This window comes from Zophobas morio, unplaced genomic scaffold, assembly GCF_036711695.1.
Source record: "Zophobas morio isolate AGI-343-1 ecotype UQ-CSIRO unplaced genomic scaffold, CSIRO_AGI_Zmor_V1 ptg000054l, whole genome shotgun sequence".
NCBI lineage: Eukaryota > Metazoa > Arthropoda > Insecta > Coleoptera > Tenebrionidae > Zophobas > Zophobas morio.
The window spans coordinates 1,206,981-1,230,825 of record NW_026972159.1 but is presented as its reverse complement, the minus strand read 5'-3'; the positions used below and the strand labels follow the sequence as shown (position 1 = coordinate 1,230,825).

At 30.7% G+C, this 23,845-nt stretch overlaps 2 protein-coding genes across 6 annotated transcripts in view; one reads left to right on the top strand and one right to left on the bottom strand.

Moving 5' to 3' along the window:
* The window catches only part of LOC135142820 (protein O-mannosyl-transferase TMTC1-like), a 489,367-nt gene that overhangs the window by 192,803 nt on the left and 272,719 nt on the right, over nucleotides 1-23,845 (bottom strand). The window lies entirely within an intron of this gene.
* Nucleotides 14,099-14,626, top strand: LOC135142774 (uncharacterized). Its single transcript, XM_064074520.1, has 3 exons — nucleotides 14,099-14,181; nucleotides 14,226-14,378; nucleotides 14,431-14,626. Exons 1-3 carry the CDS (start codon nucleotides 14,110-14,112, stop codon nucleotides 14,617-14,619), a joined length of 414 nt encoding a protein of 137 aa, XP_063930590.1. The 5' UTR covers nucleotides 14,099-14,109; the 3' UTR covers nucleotides 14,620-14,626.

Here is a 23,845-nt window from a genome sequence, read left to right as displayed (position 1 = left end):
TTTAAATGTAAACTGTAAAAATAATGTTAACAAACGTTTGTTATAATTAATTGTTTGAACAATTTCGTAAGAAAACGTATTAATTCTCAGTCAAATGAAGCGTTTGGAAACGTATACAAGGCTCCATCCACCCGTTTATTAGATCAATGGTTCAGACCCGTGTCGGTGTCGGTGTCGAGGGCACCGAGCTCGTAGCTCGAACTCGACATCCTATTCCGGCGCGCGTCGTATACGTGTTCTATAATACCAAATGAAAGGAGTTAACACTCCAAAAATCTACAGGAGAGATTGCTACGAGAAGATGTTCTGCTTTCAAAAGTTATACAATATTGTAATGCAGTTGAGTTAGCAGAAAAGTCCCTTCAGGAGCTTGAAAATAATATATTGGGCGCTATTCATTAATTGGAGAAGAAAGACAAGAAGAAAGACTTTGATGCAGACAGTAGTACAAGAATTAGTAGGACTAATGATACTAGAAGAGCAAATGGACATTGTTCCAGTTGTAAGAAGAAACGTGAATACAGAACACAACTGGAGAATCAGGAAAAGCGTACACATGAAATTAAGGAAAATATCTCTGATGACCCAAATGACAGAATAGTAAAAATACTCGACACTTTGAAAATTAGGTCTGTTGATATAGAAAATGATAAAAATTGGTTTAAATTGATTGATATAAATGGTGTTAAATTTAATTTAAAGTTTGATACAGGTGTCGAAGTTAATATTTTGCCATGAAGAAACTAATATAGCATTAGAGGCTTTTAGAGGAACACAATTAGTACCTGCTGTCATTTGAAAAGTCAACAAAAAAGAAATGAAAATCAAACAATTCCAATCTTGGGTTTAAAAGTTGTATTGATTTATCTTTAATTAAACAAGTTGATTTAATTGAGGAAGTAGATGCAAAAAATGATGTCATTAATATGAATAGATATTTTTAATGGTTTAGGATGTTTGCCAGATAAATGTAATATTCAGTTAAAAAATGACGCGGTTCTTAAGAAGAGTTCTTGTAGCAATTAGAGACCATTTAAAAAAAGTTTAAATTTACTTGTTGAAAGGGACATTATTACCAACATAAATAATAAAACATCTGAATGGGTCCACAATTATCTCATAAAAAAAAATTAAGAATTATTTTTTATATTTTGCCTTTTTTTTTTCTTAATATACATAGCCATCTTTCACAACAAGAAACTTAGAACGTGGTTACAATGGTACATCTTTGCAAGAAAATATGGATTTTGCAATTATGGGGCGGAGATTAATTGCAAAATCAAGATTTCCTTATACAAATTTTTCATTTTAACAACTTTTAAGTTTCATGTTGTGAAAAGAAGTCTACACATCTTAAAACAAAAAGGCAAAATGTAAGCCCGCCCACCCGCCCTATCTTCATTATGATGATTTTTTTTATTCACCGTGAACCTAGGGGGCGGAGCTTACTGCAAAATACCTATTTCTTTACAAAAATCACAAACATGTTTTTGAGAATCGTGTTGTTCAAAGAATACCATGTATGTCAGGAAAAAAAACAAAATATAGACTCCGCCCACCCACCCCATCTCATTTGTGATGATTTTTTTATTCTTAGAAACTTAAGACATCTTTAAATTGGTAAATTGTTGTAGGTAGATATGGATTTTGGAATTATACCCCGCCCCTCGATCTGACAATGAATGAAAAATTCACCACAATTGGGAATTGAGATCGGGGCGGGTATGGTTGGAACACAAACTTTGGCTTTGTTTTTCTTTGAAAATACATAGTTTTCTTTGAACAACACGATTTCTTAAAACCATGTTTCATATGGTAATTTGTCGTAGAAAAGAAAGGATTTTGCAATTAATCTCCGCCCCTCGGCTTACGACGAATAAAAAAATCATCAGAATTGAGATAGGGCGGGTGGGCGGGGCTTATATTTCCCCTTTTCTCTTAATATACGTAGTCATATTTTCACAACAAGAAACTCAAAACATGTTTAAGATCAAAAATTTTTGTAGACAAATGAATTTTGCAATTAAGCTTCGCTCTTCGACCTGACAACGAAGGAAAAATTCAGTACAATATGTTTGACTGAAAAGAAGAAAAGAATCGAAGATAGGTAGAAAGCCTAATATTTTGCAATTTTGAAACAATTTACTCAGCAAAATTGTAGACAACGTCATCAAATTTTGGGAGAGAAAAACAGAAAAAAATCTTGCTGTTCACACTATAACTGCAAACCGAATTTCAGACTACACATTGGTCAAATGGAGCCTCTTACAACACTTTCTTAGATTACACTCGGGAAATATTCGATAATATACAAATAATTAATAAAAAAAATGCAATATTATTCATCATTTGTTTCGATATTCTCTTTCCATCTCCGTAGATGACGGATCTGATTTGATCTGACCTGTTTTGACCGGATCTGACCTTATTTAACTTGACTTGATGTGATTTGACCAGAATTATTAGAGGCAACTTCATTTTACCACTGGTTCTAGTTCTAAACTTAATCTTAGCTGATAAGATGTAACCTTATCTGACCTGATTTGACTAGAGTTGCTCGTACTTGACCCAACTTAATCTGACTTGATCCGACCTGACTTGAGCCTAATCTGACCTGGGTGGATCTGACCTAAACGTATTAGAAGCTATTTCATTTTAACATTGAAATCAGAACTAAACCTGACCTGATTTGACTTGTTTTGACCTGCGCAGGTATGGGTGGGTCTTAATATTTGGCTTTAGTTTTTTCTTAATATACTTAGTATTCTTTGAATAACACGATACTCAGAAACATCTCTTACATAGTAATTTCTTCTAGAGAAGTATAAGAATTTTGCAATTAAATTCCGCTCCTTTGTCTTTTGACGATTAAAACGAATCATCACAACTGCGAGAAGGCGGGTGGGCGGGGCTTACATCTAGCCTTTTTTCTTAATATACATCTTGCAATTAAGCCCTCCCCTCGATCTGACAACTAATGAAAAATTCATCACAATGGCGAATTGAAATTGAGACAGGTATGGGCGGGGCCTAAACTTTGGCTTTATTTTTTTCGAAAAAATGGAACCGAAAATAGCTTCTACAAATAGAAATTTCATTTTGTGAAAAGAAATTTACACATATTAAAACAAAAAAGTAAAATATAAGACCGCCCACCCGCCCTATCTCAATTATGATGATTTTTTTATTCGTCATGAACCAAGGAGACGGAGCTTAACTGCAAAATACTTATTTCTTTACAAGAAATCAAAAACATGTTTTTGAATATCGCGTTGTTCAAGGAATACCAGGTATACTAAGAAGAAAACGGCACCCGCCCACCCACCCAATCTCAATTGTGATGATTTTTTTATTCTTAAGGAACTTAAAACATGTTTAAAATGGTGAATTTTTGTAGGTAAATAAGGATTTTGAAATTAAGTCACCACAATTGGAAATTGACATCGGAGCGGGTATGGGTGGAACCAAATTTGTGGCTTTGTTTTTCTCTTAGTATACTTAGTTTTCTTTGAACAAACACGATTACTTAATTACTTCTCGTAAAAAAAATAAGGATTTTGCAATTAATCTCCGCCACTCGACTTACGTCGAATAAAAAAATCATCGGAATTGAACTAGGGCGGGTGGGCGGGGGTCATATTTTGCCTTTTTTTCTTAATATACATAGCCATCTTTTCACAACAAGCGGAGCCTAATTGCAAAATCAATATTTCCTTATACAAATTTAGCATTTTAAACATGTTTTAAGTTTCATCTTGTGAAAAGACGTCTACACATATTAAAACAGAAATGTAAAACGTAAGCCCGCCCACCCGCCCTATCTAAATTGTGATAATTTTTTTTAATTCGTCATTGACAAAGGAGGCGGAGCTTAACTGCAAAACACTTATTTCTTTTCAACAAATTAACAAGATGTTTTTGAATGTAGTATTGTTCAGAAGAAAAAGGCAAAATATCAAAATTGAGGTCGATGCGAGTATGGGTGGGGCCTAATCTTTGACTTTATTTTTTTCTTAATGTACACAGTATTCTTTGAACAACACAGTACTCAAAAACATGTTTTTAATTTCTCGTAGAGAAATAAGAATTTTGCAGTTAAGCTCCGCCCCCTTGGCGCACGTCGAATAAAAAAAACATCACAATTGAGATAGGGTGGGTGGGCGGGGCTATATTTTTCCCTTTTTACTTAATATGCGTAGACTTATTTCGACAACAAGAAACTTAGAACTTTTTGTAGTAATCAACTTAAATCCTCCACTTTTCTTCTACAATTCCTTTATATTAAAAACGGCAAAAGTTGAACATTTAAAGTTACTACCAACGGCGACTTAGCAACGGAGTTTATAAATGACAATTTTCAGCTCTATGAATTTAAAAATTTTGGAAATTTCGGGGATGAAATTTTAAAGGTTCTGAAGAAACCCGAGAAGTGTAAAAGTTTTGGTTTTTGAGATTCCAAAAAGCAGTTCTGGACTTCGAGAAGTACGAGAAAAAGTTCTTAATTAAGTTTTGAATACGGTCAACAAATTTCGAAATTTTCATATTGAAAACTGTTGGCTTTGAAAAAGTTTTCCAAAAATCGTCCAAAAATTCTTGGATAAAAATGTGGATGTTTTGATTCCAACAATACAGGCTTTATGGTCTCGAGGTAAGAATTTAGAAAAATATTCGGTTTGAAGTGCATTTTTTTTAATCCAAAAACTGTCGTCTTTCAATAGACGGTTTACCAACTTTGATAAAACAGCAGAAATTGCAACTTCATGCGCTTCGCAGTACTTCAATGCGGCAGCTATTAAGACACTCCACAAGCCCAAATATGCCATTGGATATCCAAGTGGTAATTTAGTTTCACGAGTTTATAGTTTCTCTTGAACGCAATCCACTTTACCTAGACTCACGGAACGTCATATTTGCACGGGGTTTTACCAGTTGGATTAATTTGATTAATTTCAGCTGCATCAGAGGAAACTTTGATAACTCCGTTTCGTTCGATTGCGAGCAAAGCAATAATTCAAGCAAAAATAATCACCGCTGTGCGCCAGCAAGTTTATAAGTAAAGAGCGGATTAATACGCACAAAAAGCAAATAAGCGCCTTCTTTTATTATAACTAAAAAGAACGTCATTATGTCGCTGTCATTATCATAACGACAACGGCGACTTGTAACTGAAAATTGCAAAAAATTTTGCTAATAACACAATCTGCGACTTTCTGTATTTAATGAGCCGAAACAACACAAAAAAAAGAGAACAAGAGCTGAGGATTTTATTAATAAAGAGACATTATGAAACAGTGGTAGTTCGTCAATGGCGGCAACAGCGCCCACAACAAAGCTACTTGTAATAAAACTGTGCCTCGTACTTGATCCATTTCGGTCGTTCGTCGCACTTTGATGTTAATCGACGCGGAACAGATATTGTCAATTAATTAACTTTTATTCAAGAACCAAAATCAAATAAACCTCCTTCCCTTATCAGTTATTTAAAGCAATTCTCGGCGATATCTCCTCCCCCATCTCTCCCTCATTAATACCGCCCGTCCTGTGGGTACTTTTTTATTTATTTTGCATTTCACTTCGGAAGTCGAAGACTAATGGAACAAACGCTCCCCATGGAACATTCTCAATTACAGGATTTCATCCCTCGGCGATTCCAGCTCTTTCTGGGTCCGCCTGGGTAATGGAATATTGCCATTCATTATCTGTGCTAAATTGGAAAATCATTGGCTGTATTATATTTTATTGTTTAGCAATCTTAGAGCAACTTTATCCGCCCGAATCTATCCACACCATTTAATACACTCGTCCAATTGCCCGGAATCGAACCGTACTTGCCGACTAATTCCCATTTAGCTCCAGGTCATGTTCATCACGAGATATTTGATCTTTGGATATTAAGGCCGCAACGGGGAATCCAAGATTCCGAGACAAGCACTACGTGGTGCACGACATCATATTTTTAAGCCCGACCCGGGCTGAGGCCGAGCGATAAACACTCCGCGCATTCTGAACCGTTTTCAACCAAAAAGGATAATCAGAGTTTGTTGCATTGAAAGGAAACGCGAATTCAGAGAATATTCAACCACTTTAGCTAGGTGTCAAATTAAGCGAACCACATGTGCGCACAATATACGTACTTATAATTAAATAAAAAAAAAAGTGTTTATTAGTAGCGCTTTCGTGTTAATCGTGACTCGCTGAGAGTCTTTCGGCGGAAAATACGGTGACGTCGTCGCGAACTTCCCCAATTAGCCTACCACAAGCTCGCATCAGTTTATGCATTAAACAATCGCATTCTGGGGGCGCCACCCTCAAACAGAAACACTCTTGCCCTGCAAAGGGAAATCAATATTTCGGAACCACAGTGCATACTCGAAATGACATTGCAAATATTAGCTGAAGAGTTTGTCCAAATATTACGGGCTAATAAACGCTCTTCTAATATCGTTCCAAAAAGAGAAGCATTTGTTGATTTTGGTAAAACGTTTCATAAAAATCTAATTAGTTCTTTGATAGCAGCGATCGAGAGCGTAATTAGGGAATTTATATGCACAAAGCAGAAGCTGCACTTGCAGCGAAAGACTATCAACTCGCGATGTTACGGTTATGTGGAAGTGATAATCATTATTACGTTTATGTTTGCGTTTGATGAACTCATCTTGCACGTACTTGCGGCGATGGGGAGCAGAATGCGTTGATCGAAGTGATAGCTTTAATAACATTAGGCGGCGTTCACATTTGCTTAATACAAAAGGGGGGAGCGCAGTTCACATGCAAAATTAACAACGTCGATAGTTGCCGCGTAAACAACGCTCGATCTTCATTTTTATGTAGTTTTTCGTTAATTGCCACCCGTAAAGCACGCTAGATTAACTTGCAACGTAATATTAAAGAAGCTGTAATCTCTGGGGTACAATTCGGATTTAAGACTGCGGTATTAGGTTTAAATTACCCCAAAAGCCGGCGTTTACATGCAATATGAAACCACTCATAACCCCTACTTTTACGCGAGATTTTCTTCACATGTGATCCCATTAACATTAATGGCGCCGCTTAGCACGTACTAACGCGAAATTTGAAACCGCTAATTTTTTCGCAAGCTAATTAAAAAAGCGCTATTTAAAGAAACTCGTTCCGAATTTCAAATTAATAATGCCGACCGTCCGCCGCCCGTGTAAATATTTTTATGGGATATCCGCCTTACGTACGAACGAATTTTATTAAAATTTATTTTATAACCGAACCATTCCATCCATTCACGTTAGACGGCCGCATAATGGTTTTTATTCTTATGTTGCTTTCGGCTACGAAGAAATATAAAACAAATGCCATTTCTGGACGTCTTTATGTTTCCCACAAAATCTCGAACGATATTGTAACGTTAATTTGGAATTTTCTTTATTTTGTCGTGTCGTAAATCTGACGTTCCGCAATCCGAGTGGAAGTACCTGCAATTACCAGACACGTAGGCAGTATATTAAATTAACCAGCTGCGAGCTTACCTACCATATTAAGCAGTGCGAAGTGGCTTAAATTAGCTTACGAGAGGAGAACTTTACAGCCGTTTCGGAACACACGAATTAAAAGTTAAACGAATAGCGTACATATGCTCCGGCTATCTGGAAGTTTCGTCAAAATATTTATTTAGTGGAGATGCTCTTAGGAGTGCGGAAGTTGCGAAGCCCTCTCTCAGCGTTCTCTCACGTGAGCCGAATGAACCAGCATATAAAGAAAAAGCAAATGAGATTCTGTTGATTGCAGTCGGTTTCATAAGAAAATAGCTGCCCGGGTTCTATAATGTTTGCGAATTTACCTTGCCTACATATACATACAAGAATAATAAAGTCGGCAAACTGACTCCTTGGGCTTCCATTACAACTGGAGCAAGCCTCGGAATCGTACCGTCAGGCCCTAAAATGGCTACTTCCTCCGGCTTCTTTTCCTCCGCGCGAATTTCCTTTTGAATATTGTATGGGAGATGGTGATGCTTTGCTGATGTGGAGTCGGGTTAAATTTTAACACTATGGACAGCATTAATGCAAAGCGACTTCCAGCGGTATCAATTTATTATCGCGACAGGAAATAGACGGAATTTTAAATTTGGAGCTGGCGGATGGAACAACTCGGATTGCCATATCGTGGCCGGTTTACATGAAAGGACAAAAGTTGGGCTTACGCCGAAAGTTCACATGTGTTGCGGTGATTATTAACTTATACTAAAACACATTCGTCAGACTTCTGAACTGTAAAGCCAACAGTACATTAACCAGTTTACATGAAGTAATAAAACAAATTAGAGAAGTTAGCTTTGTGGAGAGGTTCACTCCGCATGTGATGCTTTTACATAAGCGAGAATTTTTACATATGACAAACTCGTTTAAAGTTGTTAATCTGCAAAAAAATACGGCTAAACAAAATCAGAAAATTAAAACATATTTAACAAACATTTTTCGAAGATTTAGTTGGTGAAGATACGTGGACAATGATCGTGAAAGTTTCATGTACCAATAAAAACATCTATTTTCATCGAATAGTTTCCTCTGAAAACGGATAATTGATTGTTGACATTTATAGAACGTCATCTAGATGCTATCTATAAATATAAACACTCTGTGTGTTACAGTATAACATATAAAATAAATTTAACACCATTTAAAATTCTAACAGACGGACGACAGTCAGACAGACACATGGAGAAAATATGAAACATTGTTAGCTATGCTCGGGAAACAAAAAGAGTGCATTTATGCGTTTTTCTCCGTTATTTGAAAAGATACCGCAAAAATAAGCAAAGATTCATTGTCCTGAGAAAATTTCCGACTCGATTACCATTTTTCAACTGGTTTAAAAGATCTTTAAATTTTGCATAAAATGGTGGATGCGCCGGGAAAATAATAAAAAATGTTTACAAGAATTCTTCGAGAACTTCTTTATGAAATAATGTAGTTCGGAAAAAGAATTCCCTCATTTTAATATTTCATTGTTTACTTAAAAGAAATCACAAAACAAACACAAACTTGAGTCGATATAAACGCGTCGTTTTAGAAGCGATTTATTAGTTATTTGATTACCAAAAATAAGCATAAATTCAGGAAGTTTCTTTTAAGAATGATCATATATTTGGTTATTTGCGCCAATTTTAACTGGTTTATAAATGGTTGAGGCGCCGGGCTAATCAATTCCAAAGATTATAACAATTTTTTTGAACTTCTGTATAGAATAGAATAATCATTCTCTAAATTGTTATACGATGTACATATATTTTATGTACTTTGATTACTATTTATACCCTTATTTCATTTTCGAAATTCGAATACAAGGTTGCCAAATTATTCCAGTTTTCTTGAAGTTTTTATCAATGGAAGGGTTCACAGATAAAGATCCGAACTCCATTGCGGGATAAATAAAACTGGATTTTATTAAACCGAATTTTCATAAAAAAATTAAATTGAAATAATTTTCAAACATCGATATTTCAATTTTATCAAATAAAATACCTTGCCTCTTATTTTGTTTTTTGTTCTGTTTCGTAATCCCGAAAAAAATTTCCGATTGAAATTCCATATTTCAACTGGTTATATCAATTTTAAAAATTTGCATAAAAATGGTGGATGCGCCGGGAAAGAATTAGAACAAAAATTTTTTTTCAAGGATTGTTATCATTTTTTTAAACTTCTAGGATAAAATATTTTTCTGATTCTGACAAAATGTTTGAAGAGAATAATCATTGGTAGGTTTAATCATTTAAACAAAATTGTTTGAAAAGTTCAATTTATACCGAAGGGCAGAATGTAATAGCAAGATCCACATTGACCCAACAAAAATTTACTATTTTGAACATGGTTGAAGTTACTTGTTGTGAAAAGAAGACTAAGCATGTTAATAAAAATTAAAATATAAAAAAATGCAAAATTTGGAATTTTTCTAATTTAGTAAAAATATTGTAGGCGCCTGGACATAACAAATTTTTTAAAATATTTATATATTTACATGACGAATTTTTAACCGCAAATCGAAAAATTAAAATCGAAGACTGAAAACTCAAAAAATTGAAAAATTGAAATGAAAATAAAAATTTCTAAAAATTAAAAAATCAAAAATTGCAAAGCGAAAAATTAAAATGAAAAATTGGAAAGTAAAAACTAGCAAGGTTGAAATATCAAAAAAATTAAACCTCGAGAAACTAAAAAATCTAAACATTAAAATAAAAAAATTTAAAAATCGAAAAACTGAAACGCAAAAATCGAAAAATCGAAATTTAAAAGAAAGAAAAATTGTAACGTCGAAAAACTGCAAATGGAAAATATAAGAATCGAGAAATTGAAAAATTGAAAAAATGGGATTTTTCTAAATATTCAAAAATCGGCAAATTGCAAAGCGAAAAATTCAATTGAAAATTTGGAAAGTTGAAAAATTGAAAAATTCCAAAGTTGAAATTAAAAATTAAATTTTCTAAAAATCGAAGAATTGGTTGAAAAACAAAAATTTAAAAATTTCGAAGTTGAAAAATGAAAAAATTAAATATTGAGAAACTGAAAAATCGAAAAATGTGAAAGTAAAAATACAGAAATATTAAAAAAAAATTAAATTTAAATGTCAAAAAATTAAAAATCAGGAAACTTACAATTGAAAAATTGAGATAACTGAAAATTAAGATCCCCCCCAAAATCGAAACATTCCAAAGTTGAAAAATCGAAAATGAAAAATGAAAATTCCATAGTTGAAAAATCGAAAAATTAATATTAAAATGCAATAATTTCCCATTTTGAACGCGTTTGAAATTTCTTGTTGTGAAGACTATGTATGTTAAAAAAAGTAAAATTTAAAAAAAAATTGCAAAATTTGGAAACTTTCAAATTTTGCAAAAATATTGCAGGCGCCTGGACATTACATTTTTTTTTTTAATATTCATATGATGAATTTTTAACCGCAAATCGAAAATTAAAAATCGATGAACTGAAATTTCAAAAAATTGAAAAATTGAAATGAAACGTAAAAGTTTCGAAAAATTCACAAATGAAAAATCGCAACGCGAAAAACTAAAATGAAAAATTGGAAAGTTAAAAAACAGCCAAGTTGAAATATCAAAAAATTTAAATCTCGAGAAATTGAAAAATCGAAAAATTGGAAAATTTCCATGCCGAAAAATTAAAAATCGGGCCATTGAAAAATCGAAAATTAAAGGAAAGAAAAATTGCAAGATCGAAAAACTACAAATGGAAAAATTAAGAATCGAGGAAATGAATAATTGAAAAAATGAGAAATTTCTAAAAATTCAAAACTCGAAAAACTGAAATGAAAATTTGGAAAGTAGAAAAACTGGAAAATTCCGAGATTGAAATATTGACAATTAAGAAATTCCAAAGCTGGAATATTCAAAAATGAAATTTAGAGAAAGTGAAATTCGAAAAATTAAAAATTGAGGAAGTGAAAAATTTAAAAATGAAAAATTAAATTTTCTGAAAGTTGAAGAATTCAAGGGTTGAATATCAAAAATTTTAAAATTTCGAAGTTGAAAAATGGAAAATTTAAATCTAGAGAAACTGAAAAATCGAAACATTTAAAATATAAAAATTTAAAAATCGAAAAATTGAAATGCAAAGGTCGAAAAATCGGAAAATTTCCGTATCGAAAAATAAAAATCGAGCCATTGAAAAATCGAAAATTAAAAGAAAGAAAAATTGTAACATCGAAAAACTGCAAATAGGAAAATTAAGAAACGAGCAATTGAAAAATAGAAAAAATGAGAAATTTCTAAAAATTTAAAAATCGAAAAATTGCAAAGTGAAAAATTGAAATGAAAATTTGGAAAGTAGAAAAACTGGAAAATTCCGAGGTTGAAATATTGAATCATTAAAAAATTCCAAAGCTAGAATATCCAAAAATGAAATTTCGTGAAAGTGAAAAATCGAAAAATTAAAAATTGAGGAAGTGAAAAATTCAAAAATAAAACATTCAATTTCCTGAAAATTGAAGAATTCAAAGGTTGAATATCAAAAATTTAAAAATTTCGAAGTTGAACAGTGGAACATTTAAACCTCGATAAACTGAAAAATCGAAAAATTTAAAATATAAAAATTTAGAAATCGAAAAATTGAAATGCAAAAATCGAAAAATCGAAAATTAATAGAAAGAAAAATTGCAAGATCGAAAAACTGCAAATAGAAAAATTAAGAAAGGAGGAATTGAAATATTAAAAAAACGAGAAATTTCTAAAAATTTAAAATTCGAAAAATTGCAAAGCGAAAATCTGAAATGAAAATTTGGAAAGTTGATAAACTGGAAAATTATGAGGTTGAAATATTGGAAAATTAAAAAATTCCAAAGCTGGAATATCAAAAAATGAAATTTAGAGAAAGTGAAAAATCTAAAAATTAAAAAATGTAGAAGTGAAAAATTTTAAAATAAAAAATTAAATTTTCTGAAAATTGAAAAATGGAAACTTTAAATCTCGAAAAACTGAATAATCGAAAAATTTAAAATATAAAAATTTTAAAATCGAAAAACTGAAATGCAAAAATCGAAAAATTCGAAAATTTCCATATACCTAGGGAAATTAAAAAATGGGCCATTGACAAATAGAAAATTAAAGGAAACAAAAATTGTAAGATCGAAAAACTACACATGGAAAGATTAAGAATCGAGGAAATGGAAGATTGAAAAAAATAGATATTTCTAAAAATTCAAAAATCGAAAAATTGCAAAGCGAAAACCTGAAATGAAAATTTGGAAAGTAGAAAAACTGGAAAATTCCAAGGTTGAAATACTGAAAAATTAAAAAATTCCAAAACTGGAATGTCCAAAAATGAAATTTAGAGAAAGTGAAAAAAATTGAGGAACTGAAAAATCGAAACTTTTCAAATACAAAAATTTAAAAATCGAAAAATTAAAAACTGGGCCGCTGAAAATTAAAGGAAAGAAAAATTGTAAGATCGAAAAACTACAGATGGAAATATTAAGAATCGAGGAATTGAAAAATTGATAAAATGAGAAATTTTCTAGAAATTCATAAATCGAAAAATTGCAAAGCAAAAAATTGAAATGAAAATTTGGAAAGTTGAAAAATTTAAACATTCCAAGATTGAAATATCGAAAAAATAAAAAACTTAAAAATCCAAAAATTAAATCTAGAGAATGTGAAAAATCGAAAAATTGTAAATTAAGGAAGTGAAAAATTAAAAAAAAAAATTAAATTATCTGAAAATTGAAGAATTATTTGAATATCAAAAATTTAAAAATTTCGAAGTTGAAAAATGGAACAATTAAATATCGAGAAACTGAAAAATCGAAAAATGAAAAAGTAAAAATATAGAAATAATTAAAAAAAAAATAAAGTAAAATATCTAAAAGTTGAAAAATCGAAGAACTACAAAGTGAAAAAATTGAAAAACAGTGCGAAATTTAAATGTCAAAAAACTAAAAATCGGGAATCTAAAAAATCCAAAAATTGGAAAATTGAGATAACTAAAAATTAAGATATCCCAAAATGGAAACATTCCAAAGCTGAAAAATCGAAAATGAAAAATGAAAATTCCATAATTGATAAATCGAAAAGTTATTATCCAGAAATTGCAAAGATTTACCATTTTGAACACGTTTGAAGTTTCTTATTGTGAAAAGAAGACTCTGTATGTTAAAAAAAAGTAAAATATAAAAAAATATGTAAAATTTGGAATTTTTTAAATTTTGCGAAAATATTGTAGGCGCCTGGATATTACAAATTTTTAAAAACATTTACATGATGAATGTTTAAGAAACTTGTACGCGAAATAATAGTGTTTTTCGAATGATGTACACGATGTATTCGTCTTCGTTATTCGAAGAGATAGAGCAACAATAAGCAAAAATTCGTAATTCTGAGAAAATTTTCAAGAAGAGTAAAGCCTTTTCGAACCCATTGGACCTGTTTTAAATTTATTTTTAACTAAAAATGGTGGAGGCGCCGGGATATAAACCCAATGTACATTGTATTTCACAACAAAATACTTTTTCGATGTTGTCCTCTCAAAATTGAGATCGACGTGATAAAATTAATAGTGCTCTTAAATTTAGCTAAAATCGGGTCACCCTGTTGACACAAGTGACAACCACTTTTCATTAATTCTGACAAGTATGTTTGGCGCACTGTGTCAAAATCCCGACTGGGATAAACCAGTGATATCTCTTATGGCCTTGATATACATAGTGAGTATACATAATGTAGAAACTCCAACCTAATCCTGCTTCAGGGTCTTGGGGGTTATTTGCTAGGTCTAGGAATACAGCATACACATGACAGTGAACCTCCGGTGTCACTTATTTCGATTAGACCGACTCCGTACATGATAATGTCCCCGTTTTTGATAGCAACTGGAGTCATTTTACTGCTTAGCGTACTCACGGTACGTTTTCCACCTTCCGCTGTAACAATTTTAACAACATTGCTTATTCCAGAGAAACCGAAAAATATTCAACGGGTATATAATTTTTGGAACGATAGCCTTCGTCGGAGTAATTATATTCATAATTTACGAATCAGTCAGCGGCTATTTCGGCGCCTATCTCCTCCTTATCCTAGTGGCCGTCCACATCTACATATGCATTCATTACCGCTCTGTTCTAAAAAAGGACCAACTTGAATAAAACACGATAAATACCCTTCCACGTTTCATCCTTTCGATATCCCGAAAGTCGCTCCATAAAACTCATTTTTCGGCTCGCTTATCCATAAAGGTAAGTACCGCAGTGTAATACATTTAAGGATTCCGCTGAAAAACCGGCGCATCGTTTTCCTTGCATTGAGTGCACAGCTGCAGGTCGCTTTTCACCGAACGATGTTCAGCAAGAAAGCGCACTCCTCATTCTCTAGAAAGAAGCGAATTTATCTGCTTATTATTAATGCCATGAGAGATGCTGCAGCCGTACACATAAAAACAGTTCTTTTTCACTTATATAGCGCTCTTCCAATAATCCAAAGCTCGGAAAGTTGGACTTTTTCGTCGTAAAACTTCCCGGAAACTGTTTTAGTTTAATTAAAAATGTTCCGACTTTTCGGGTCAAATTTTTATTACGCGTAATACCGATTCGCGAAGGCGCTCCGAAATTTTAAAGCGGCACAACTATTTTCGCGCTAATGAAGCTCGCCGACTGAAAAGCTTAGACCGGGCGATGTTGAACACGTGAAGCTCCGCTCGAAAGGATGAGCGAAAGCTGCGTTGCCGGAGCTTGATGGAAAAGTAAATGAATTTCATCCGGCAACAAAGAGTGTATGTGAGAGCGTATTGAATAAACATCATAAGAGTATCAATCACATGGGATTTAGCTTTATCCGCCTAGTCTCCTGGAAGTAGATTCAATAATTCAGTGTTGACTTCTCGCTTTTGTACAAGATAAGGTTATGGGTGTAGTCGACGAGGAACATAAGTCACAAGCGACAACCATAACTCCGGAGAAACTCGCAAAATTCTAGACGCGAGAGGAACGCTGTGCACCACAATTAACACCAGTGATTACATTATAGCAGAATGGAGTTGCAGACTTAATCTATTCGAGTTTAATTTGTTTAAGGCTCATTGGGTTGAATGGGTATTTTTAAAGTTTCGCAGTGTTGCAGTGTGGGTTGCGAGAAGGTGAACTTGGCGTGAATCATTGTTACGTTCTGTTGGAAAATAGTTGGTGAAAACTTTATCCACGGATCTACTTAAATCAAAGCCAAACACAAAACCGAATTTACCGCTTTTGTTATTTGGTGGTGTGTGGTGCCGATGTGAGCACATTATATCCAGCGAGAGATAAGCTGAAAGTTAAACCAGTCACGAATAATTTTGGGTAAAGTTGTTAAAAGACTTTGTTAAACGCGTCACGATTGACGAAATACTTGATTTTAATTTTAAAATGCGTGCACTAAGAATTTCTGTGTAAAATCATGTACCTAACAAAAAGAATATGTCGAAAATAAGTTCGGATTGATGGTCCTGAAAAAATTTCTTATAAGATTCGCCTCGCTACGAAGTTTCATTGTTGAAGAAAAATGGTGGAGGCGCCGGGATAAAAAAAAAATATTGTACTTTACAATTAAATATTTCTCCAATATCTTAATACCTCAACAAGCTTCTGTTTATATCTGTTTGGCATCCATGCATTGATTTATTTTTTGTATTATTGACCCTATTTGATAAAAGATCAGTTTAATTGATAGTAGATCGTATCTGCAATATAACACGCACTTATGCTACATTACACGCAAGTATTTATCTAATACCATCTATGCCAATAAAATTATCTTTGAGCTGTAGTAATCTCAAAAATGAAGTACCGTGGAACAAATCCAGTTTTTCGAAAAACTATAAAATTTGATTTTGCGAATTTTTATTTATGATAAATCATTTGCCTACGACCAAGAAGTTGAAAAATTTTTAAATTTGGAAACTCGGATTGGTTAAAAACTTGGAGAACGATAAAATGAGAAAATCTAAAATTAAAAATCAAAAATTGAAAATTGATTCTTGCCATAATTGAGAAATCCAAAAAATGCTAAAATATAAAACTGAAAAATCAAAAAAATTGCAAAATTACAAAATTGGAAAGTTGGATAATTGTAAAATCGAAAAATTATAAAATTCAAAAACTTAAAACTTGAAAAATCGAAAATCGAATTTTTGAAAACGAACAATTGATGAATTGAAAAATTGTAAAAAATATAAAACGCAAAAATCAAAAAATGGCAAAGTTACAAAAGTTGAAAAATTGTATAATTGTGAAAACGAAAAATTATTAAACTGTAAATCTGAAAAATTTGCAATAATATACAACTGAAAATCGAACAATTTTAAAATAGATAAACTGAAAAAAGAGTCAATTGTAGAATGGAAAAAAAACAGAATTTGAAAATCTAAAAAGTGCGAAATTTTTAAAAATTATTAATGAAAAAAATTGGAAAATCGAATAGTTCATAATTGAAAAACCGAAAAATTTTAAAAACGAAGAATTATAAAATTGAAAATTGAAAAATTGACTTATTATAATGTCTGGTTTATTATCAAAAAATGGAATATAAATGGTAGATCGAAAAATTGTAAAAAAATGTAACAGAAAAATAAAAAAATCGTAAAATTAGACATCGTAAAACTAAAAAATTGCATAAATATAAAATTGCAAATAGAATAATTATTGTAAAATCCTAAAGTTGAAATATAATTGTAAAATAGAAAAATTACAAAATTAAAAAATCAAAAAATTGTAAAATTATAAAATTGAAAATCGAACAATTATTTTAAAATCGAAAAACTGAAAAACCAGACAGTTGTAAAATAGAACAATTACAAAATTTAAAAATTAAAAAACTGGAAAATTAAACAAAATTATAATCAAAAAAATTGGAAAGTCAAGGATTTAATAATTGAAAAACCGAAAAATTTTAAAAACGAAGAATTATAAAATTGAAAAATCGACTTATTATTTCTGGTTTATCATCAAAAAATGGAATATAAATGGGAGATAAAAAAACTGTAAAAAAATAAAACAAAAAAATACAAAAATTGTGAAATTAGAAATCGCAAACTTAAAAATTGCGTAAATATAAAATTGCAAATAGAACAATTATTGTAATATCCTAAAGTTGAAATATATTTAATTGTAAAATAGAAAAATTATAAAATTAAAAAATCGAAAAATTGTGAAATTATAAAATTTAAAAACTTTAAACTTGAAAAATTGAAAATCGAATTTTTGAAAAATTAAAAATCAAATAATGGGAAAATTGAAACAATGAAATTCGTTTCATTTACAAATCAAAAATTGAAGAATTGAAAAATGAAAATTTTTGAAAACAAAGTTCTAAAAATGAGAATTAAAAAATTGATTCATTAAAAACCAAATAATTGAGAAACTGAAAAATTGCAAAAATATAAATTCCAAAAATAAAAAAAATCGCAGAATTACAAAATTGAAAACTTGAATAATTGTAAAATCGAAAAATTATTAAACTGTAAATCTGAAAAATTTCTTACAATTGTAAAATAGAAAAGTTATAAAATTTATAAAACCAGAAAATGCGAAATTTTGAAAAATTAATCAAGAAAAATATTGGAAAATCAAAGATTTCATAATTGAAAAATTGACTTATTATAATGTCCAGTTTATCATCAAAAAATAAAATATAAATGGGAAATCGAGAAACTGTTAAAATATATAACAGAAAAATACCAAAATTACAAAATTAGAAATTCTAAACCTGAAAAATTGCATAAATATAAAATTGAAAAGAGAATCATAATTCTAAAACCCAAAATTTGAAATGTAATTGTATTATAGAAAAGTTAGAAAATCGAAAATTTGAAAAATTGCAAAATTATAAAATTCGAAGTCAAAACTTGAAAAAATTAAAAATCAAATAATTGTAAAATTGAGACAATGAAATTCGTATTGACAAATCAAAAATTGCATAATCGAAAAAAAAAACAAAATTTGGAAAACGAAGAATTCTAAAATTGAGAATTAAAAAATTGATTCATTAAAAACATAACAATTGAGAAAATGAAAATTTTTTAAAAATATAAAACCCAAAATTTAAAAAATGGCAAAATTACAAAATTGAAAAATTGGATAATTTTAAAATCGAAAAATTATTAATCTGTAAATCTGAAAAATTTGCAATAATATAAAATTGAAAATCGTACAGTCTTTAAATCGATAAACTGAAAAATCAGACAATTGTGAAATAGAAAAATTATAAAACTTAAAAATAAAAAAATTGTTAAATTATAAAATTCAAAAACCTAAAACTTCCGAAATCGAACAATTGAGAAATTGTAAAAATATAAAACCCAAAAATCAAAAAATGGCAAAATTGCAAAATTGGATCATTGTAAAATAAATCGAAAAATTATAATTAAACTGTAAATCTGAAAAATTTGCAATAACATAAAATTCGAAATCGAACAATTTTAAAATCGAAAAACTAAAAAATCAGACAATTGTAAAATAGAAAAGTTACAAAATTTAAAGATCTAAAAACCGCGAAATTTTGAAAAATTAATCATGAAAAAAATTGAAAAATCAAAGATTTAATAATTGAAAAACCGAAAAATTTTTATAACGAAGAATTATAAAATTGAAAATAGAAAAATTGACTTATTACAATGTCTACTTTATCATCGAAACATACAATATAAATGCAAAATCGAAAAACTGTAAAAATAGAAAACTGAAAAATACAAAAATTATAAAATTGGAAATTGTAAAACTGGAAAATTGTATAAATATAAAATTAAAAATAGAACCATAATTTTAAAATTCAAAATTTGAAACATAATTGTAATGTAGAAAAATTACAAAATTGAATATTCGAAAAATTGCGAAATTATAAAATCCAAAAACTTAGAATTTGAAAAATTGAAAATCGAATTCCCGAAAAATTAAAAATCAAATAATTTGAAAATTAAAAATTGGATAATTGAAAAAACGAAAAATTTTGAAAACGAAGAATTCTAAAATTTAGGATGACAAAACTGATTAATTAAAAACCGAACAATTAAGAAATTGAAAAATTGTGAAAATATAAAAACCAAAAATCAACAAATGACATAATTACAAAAAACTGTAAAATCGAAAAATTATTAACACTGTGAATTTGAAAAATTGCAATAATATAAAACTGAAAATAGAACAGTTTTAATATCGAAAAACTGAAAAATTGCGAAATTTTTTAAAGTCGATAGTGAAAAAAATAGGAAAATCAACGATTTAATATTTGAAAAAAATTAGAATATAAATGGGAAATCGAAAAATTGTAAAAATATAGAAGAGAAACCAAAAGATTTCAAAATTAGAAATTGTAAACCTGAAAAATCGCAAAATATGAAACTGAAAATCAAACAATTTTAAAATCGGAACATTAAAAAATGAGACAATTATTGAAAAATTACAAAAAAAAATGCGAAAGTATGAAATTGAAACTTGAAAAATTGGAAATCCGAATTTTCATGAATTAAAAATTTAAAACTGGAAACTCCAAACAATGAAATTCGGAAAATTGAAAAATTAAAAATTAAATAATTGAAAAAAATTAAAATTTCATTGAAAACAAAAAATTGATAGGTACATTACAAACCAAATAATTGAGATATCCAAAATTTCGTGATCATGTCATATATAAATTTTTTTAAATTTATTTCAGCGAGAATTTACGCGGTAAAATTTTGAGATGACGTCATTAGCTTTTTGGGAGGGAATAAATGAATATATTTTCATTAACGATTTACCATGAATTTTTTTACGATAACTTAAAACGTTTACAAGATTTCAGAGCATTCGGTTTTGCAGTTTTAAATTTAATTTGCAAAATTTTGTTATCAATTTTGTTTTTTCAAAAATCTGATGTCTAGAGTGAAAATTCACAAGGATAAATATTCCACAAATGCAGGAGTATCTTTTTTACTAAAGTAAAAGTAAATTTACCATTGTAAATTTTGAAGATGACGTCATCAAATTGTTGGTGGGGATGCTTTGCCAAATTTTGGTTCTCGTTTTACTATCTACATGATATTCTAACTAATAAAAACCCGGACAACCGGCATACAGACAAACAGAGAGACAGACTAACAGACAGACAGACAGTCAGATAGGCAGATCGACGGAAATGGGAGACCTATTCCTTCGTACTGTAGGGGTCATGAAAGGTCGAGTGCAAGAACCAGAAATTAGCAAATAAAATAGTTCGAGTTACGGACTTTGAAGTTTTTTAAACTTGTTGCAAACCTACATCAGGTACATAAAAAAACAGGAAAATGAAAAAAGACGAAATAAACTTTATCAGTTTAACTATCAAACGCAAACCAAACATTTAAAACCTATTGTGATGCACGCCAACAACAAAGCACTGCAATATTAAATATTATGAGGAAAGTTGAATCAAACAATTTTCGATACGAACCTCATTTTGCATTCAAACAAAAAAAACTTTTAGTTTTGTTTCGAATATTATCGAATGTAGACGAAATGATGTCACTTCATTGCACTCCATCAATGCCAGTTATTAATGCTTTTCAAAAAATTGAATTAGAGTTGCTGTCATTTTAAAATTTCAGTTGGCAATTCTGGTAAGTGACTGGTATTATGCGAATGTGTCAAACTATTTTGAGGTTATGATGAAGAACGCTGCTTCACGTATATAATAAATAATAATTGATATGAACGAGTGAATTTTTTGCACCAATAAAAATATTATATGACATTCACAAAATAGGTCCACCAACTGAAAATTTAATTTAGAAATTGGTGTATTATTTATCCAGCGTCGAATAAATTCAACAATTTTGAAAATATTTTTTCGAGTATTTTTAAAAACTTAGGTATATCTCAACATTTTATTTATTTAATTTCACGTAATAAAAGATTGCCAAGGAAGTTATCTTTCCCACTTGAGGTCTAGACCCCTCCACCAATTTTTATCGCAATATTGTATCATTTCGACTTTAACTTTTCGCATCGGATGCAAATTCAATCGAACTCCTTAAAGAATCTTTTTTTCAGAGCTTCATAAATGCACCCCCTCCTCATAAAACTTTCGCTAGTCGAACTCGTTCCCTATTCCCGTGCCACGTAGCGTCCCAATAACAATTTCATCTGTGGCACGGACACCACCATAAGTGATAGACGCAGCCTCATTGAAAATTCAGGGGAACGAACCGTTCCAGGTCGCATTTTTGCATTACGAGAGCGATCCGTTCCGGGAACCAGAAAGGCACTCATTACGTAATTTGCCGCCATACGAGGCTTTGATCGATTCCTCCGTCTTGCCGAGCCGCTAATAACCCGGCGAATGTAACCCGCATTAGTATTAGCGGAATTCCGAGCGAAAATAGAGCTTTTTGATCATTTATGATGTATCGATTCGGGGCAATCAAGTGCGGTTCCATCGGTTTGCCAACTGAAATAATCACGTTTAAAATTGGTGGGAGTGCATGTTTTATTATTAATTGTGAGCCGGGCGCGAATAATTCAGTGCCGGGCTGACAGCTCGAGGAGCGAGCTCGGACGCAGCGTCTGTTGTTGCAGTGGTTTGAAGAAATTCCGTGCGATATTAGGGGATGAGTGAGGAGTTCATTCGATTTTTGGGACTGTCGAGATAAGCTTATAATAATAATTGATGAGACGCTGAAAGTCACTTAGCATTAAACCTGTCTGTGGTATTAAAATTTAATTGGTTTTCACATCGGTAGAGAGTTACAAGCCGCGAGGAATGGCGTTATGTCGGGTATGCCATTAGGGTATTAGAATCGAACATCTAAAATATTTTCAGGGGGATGGAGGCGAGAATGCGAGCTACGTCTAACGGGTTTAACGGAGGAAAATTTTTTGTTGCACTTTTCTGCCCGCAAGTGTTTCTTGTTGCGCGGTTTCGGCATTTTAGGCTTTGTAACTTTAGACAGATACAAAGGGTGCGAAAGAGAGACAAAATAAGGTCGGGGGTTAAAAGCGAAACTGAATCATTTCAAGTTTTAATAACAACCATTTAAAACAAACACCAGTCAATGCTTAATCGTAATTGACTAATATTTGGTGTGCTCATATTAACCAAGTAATTAAATTTAAATATTTTTTGTCGACGTTGCTAGAACTTTCGAATTTCTATTGTGCCGGTTTTACATTTAACAAAGTTTTCGTCTTGTTATTGTAGCATGTAGCATGTGGAAAACGCAGCTCGTGGCGGTATTGGTTTAATCAACACAATGAGGTATTAGTGAGCCAAAAAGTGCTCCGATTTTTAAAAACAAGTAGAGCAGAAAATCAATTTTTTTATTATTATTTACAATGAAAAAAGAAACTAAAGATCGAAAATCATAAACAGAAACTAGCAGTTGAAAATTTGTACTGAAGTAAGAAGTGTCTAGACTTATTCATGCAAAATTTCCCTCGCCTCTGAAGTGCAATCGAACAAGTATAAATTTTTCGAAAAATCATAAAATTTAATTATAGAAAATTTTGCAATAACCTCATCATTACGATGATGAAATTAGGATTTTTTGTGAAAATCTGAATGCTCAGGTTAAAAATCGAGGCGGATTCATGAACCACAAGTATGTTATTCATGAAATTTAAATAATGACGTTTGTTAAAAAAAAAAATAAATAAATTTTGGTTAGCTTAGGTTACCATTTTACTATTTGCCGCCCGGTGGACCTTATTACAATACTTCCCGGGTCTAAGCGCCCCTCAGTCAGAAAAATAATCGAAACGAGACAAAAAATACTGTGCTTTTTTGTATTCCTATCAATTGAAGTATTTCATTTCGAAGTTTATACAAATTTAAACAAAATTTTCTTAAATGATTATCCCGGCCTGTACCATTTTTAGGCAACAAATTAAAATTGATTAAATTATTTACTTTTGTTGTGCTTCGTCTAATAACTAAGAAAAACCTATTCATATGCGAAAATTCGAAGTTTATAAAATCAATTAAAAAAAGCTGTTCATTATTCCGTCGCGATTTCGAGATATCTAAGGAAATTAATTATTATCCCGGCACCTCCACCATTTTTTGCAAAATTTCAAATTGATTGACAATATAAACTTACATAAGATTCTGCTAATTTTATATAGAAATTAGAGGAATTTTTATATAAACCACTTTGGCATTTATTAATATTTTTAAAAATTTTGAAAATCCCGGTGCTTTCACCTTTTTTTGCAATATTTAAAATCAGTTAAATAATTAAACTCAAATGATTATTCAGATTTAAAATATTCTCATTTCATAAAGAAGTTTAAAAAATTCCTATAACAAATGGTTTTGGAACTGATTAACCCGGCGCATCCACCATCTTTCGACAACAAATTAAAATTGATTAATTTACCACAAAAGTGGCTA